Source organism: Egretta garzetta, unplaced genomic scaffold (assembly GCF_000687185.1).
Source record: "Egretta garzetta isolate BGI_Z169 unplaced genomic scaffold, ASM68718v1 scaffold344, whole genome shotgun sequence".
In the NCBI taxonomy this organism is placed as follows: domain Eukaryota; kingdom Metazoa; phylum Chordata; class Aves; order Pelecaniformes; family Ardeidae; genus Egretta; species Egretta garzetta.
The window spans coordinates 99892-102211 of record NW_009259315.1 but is presented as its reverse complement, the minus strand read 5'-3'; the positions used below and the strand labels follow the sequence as shown (position 1 = coordinate 102211).

General features: G+C 61.6%; 1 protein-coding gene across 1 annotated transcript in view; it reads left to right on the top strand.

The window, feature by feature from the left end:
- Positions 1-2320, top strand: part of WHRN (whirlin) — a 23408-nt gene that overhangs the window by 18955 nt on the left and 2133 nt on the right. Inside the window, exon 8 of the mRNA XM_035892029.1 lies at positions 951-1129. Within this exon, the coding sequence (XP_035747922.1) occupies positions 951-1129 (179 nt within the window). The remainder of the gene's footprint in view (positions 1-950; positions 1130-2320) is intronic.

Here is a 2320-nt window from a genome sequence, read left to right as displayed (position 1 = left end):
TGATGGGACGAGGGGAAACGGCCTCGAACTGTGCCAGGGGAGGTTGGGGTTGGACATTGGGAAAAATTCCTTCCCCGAAAGGTTTGTCAAGAGGTGGAAGGGGCTGCCCAGGGAAGGGGTCGAGTCCCCATCCCTGGGGGGATTTAAAAGCCGGGCAGAGGAGGTGCTTAGGGCCAGGGTTTAGTGGTGAGATGGCAGGGTTAGGGTAACGATTGGACTTGGTGAGCTTAAAAGGCTTTCCAACCAAACGATTCTATGATGCGAGTGGCACTGCTGCCCTCCCGCGGCGCCGCCCTCCCACTGCAAGGGGGTCCTCGGTCTCAGGGTGACGGCTATGGGGCCGAGGTGCCCCCCTCTGGCACTGAAGGGGGGGGCAGATCCTGCCCGAGGGGTGTCAGCAGTCCGACCCCCAACTCTTCTAAGTGAAAGAGCCGATTTCCCAGATCTTCAGCCCGCTCTGCAGGTGCTGTCACACCATTGCTCCCAATGCTCGTGTCCAGAGGCAGAGTCTCGATCTGCACCCGGAGTCTTCATCTTCTTCTTCTCCGAAGAGGAGAAGGCTTCTTCCTGGCAGCTGCTCCTTGCTCAGGCCTGGCCCCATCTCCTCCCAGTCCCTGGTGTTGAGCACGAGCTGGCTCAAACTGGCCTCCGGCAGGGTCCCTAAACTCATCACCCTCTCCCTCCATCCCAGTTCAGGGTCTGGGTTGGATCCTGGACCTGGGTTTGAGGCTGCATGCTCCCTGATGCTCCCTGCGCACAGCTCTGCTCCTCAGGAGGGGTTCGCTTGAGAGCCCCGATCTGAAGTCCAAGTCTAAACCTCAGGGAAGCTGCCCAGCCCCAGGAGTGGGGGAGATGGGAGATATCCTCCCTCCGGTATGTGGCCCAGCGGGTGCTGGGCTGGCCGCAGAGCCATGTCTCCCCGACCCCTGACAGCCCTCGTCTCTCCCCAGCCTCCACGCTCTCCCAGCTCTCAGACAGCGGGCAGACACTCAGCGAGGACAGCGGGGTGGACATCGGGGAGCTCGAGATGAGCAGCAAGGACAAGAGCCGGCAGCCGGTCCCTGGGAAAAGCCGAACCCTCAAGGAGGCTGCAAGGAGCGAAGGGACGGCAGAAGGGGCCTCCAAGCCGGTGAGGCTGGGTGCCCAGGGGCCTCGGGGTGCCAAGGGGCAGCGCTGCTCCCCACTGCCTGGGTTCTGCCCTCTCTGCCTACTTTTGTGCTTTGATGGGTTATTTATCCTCTTGTGTAATGATCTGAGTGGGCTGAGCTGTGGGGAAGGGAGCCAGGGGCTGAGAGGGGCACCTGGGGGCTGCTTCACTCCATCCTGGGTCCTTCCCAGCTCCAGCAAGCAGCTGCCTGGGACGTGGCGGTGTTCCTGGCTCTGAGCACCCTCTGGCCCCTGTGCTGGGCACTGGTGAGGCTGCTCCTCGAATGCTGGGGCCAGGGTTGGGCCCCTCACTCCCAGAAGGACATGGAGGGGCTGGAGCGTGTCCAGAGAAGGGCAAGGGAGCTGGGGAGGGGTCTGGAGCCCCAGGCTGCGGGGGAGCGGCTGGGGGAGCTGGAGGTGTTCATCCTGGAGCAGAGGAGGCTGAGGGGAGCCCTTATCGCTCCCTTCAACTGCCTGACAGGAGGGGGAGCCAGGGGGGGATCGGTCTCTGTTCACAGGGAATGGGGAGATGGGACAAGGGGAAACAGCCTCAAGTTGTGCCAGGGCAGGTTTAGGTTGGATATCAGGAAAAATTCCTTCCCCAAAGGTTTGTCAAACACTGGAAGGGGCTGCTCAGGGAAGGGGTCGAGTCCCCATCCCTTGGGGGATTTAAAAGCTGGGCAGAGGAGGTGCTTAGGGCCAGGGTTTAGTAGTGGGATGGCAGGGTTAGGGGAACGGTTTGGCTTGGTGATCTTAAAGGGCTTTTCCAACCTAAACAATTCTATGATTCTATGAGGGGACATCATCAGGGCCATGTCCCCTCAGTGGAGTCACCTGCCACCTGGAAGGGAAGGTGGCATCAGGTATCAGAAGTAGGTTGGGGGGTTTCTGATGGTGGTGAGGTTGAGGGACGTAGGCAGGCAGAACTGCTCTGCTCCTCCCCAAGCCCTTCCAGACCTGCCCATGGTTGGGATCTTGGATGCTGGGAGTCAGAGAGCAACTTTAGGCAGTGTGTCAGCCCCTCTCCCATGGAAGCCTGCCGTGGGTGAACCTGCCTGCCCTGTGGCCCTGGACAAGGGGCCGTGGCAGGCAAACAGTGCCTGGCCTCCCTCGACAGCGCTGCCATCTCTCCCCGCAGCCGGGGCTCCCGGGGCCCACATCGTGTCCGGTCCGA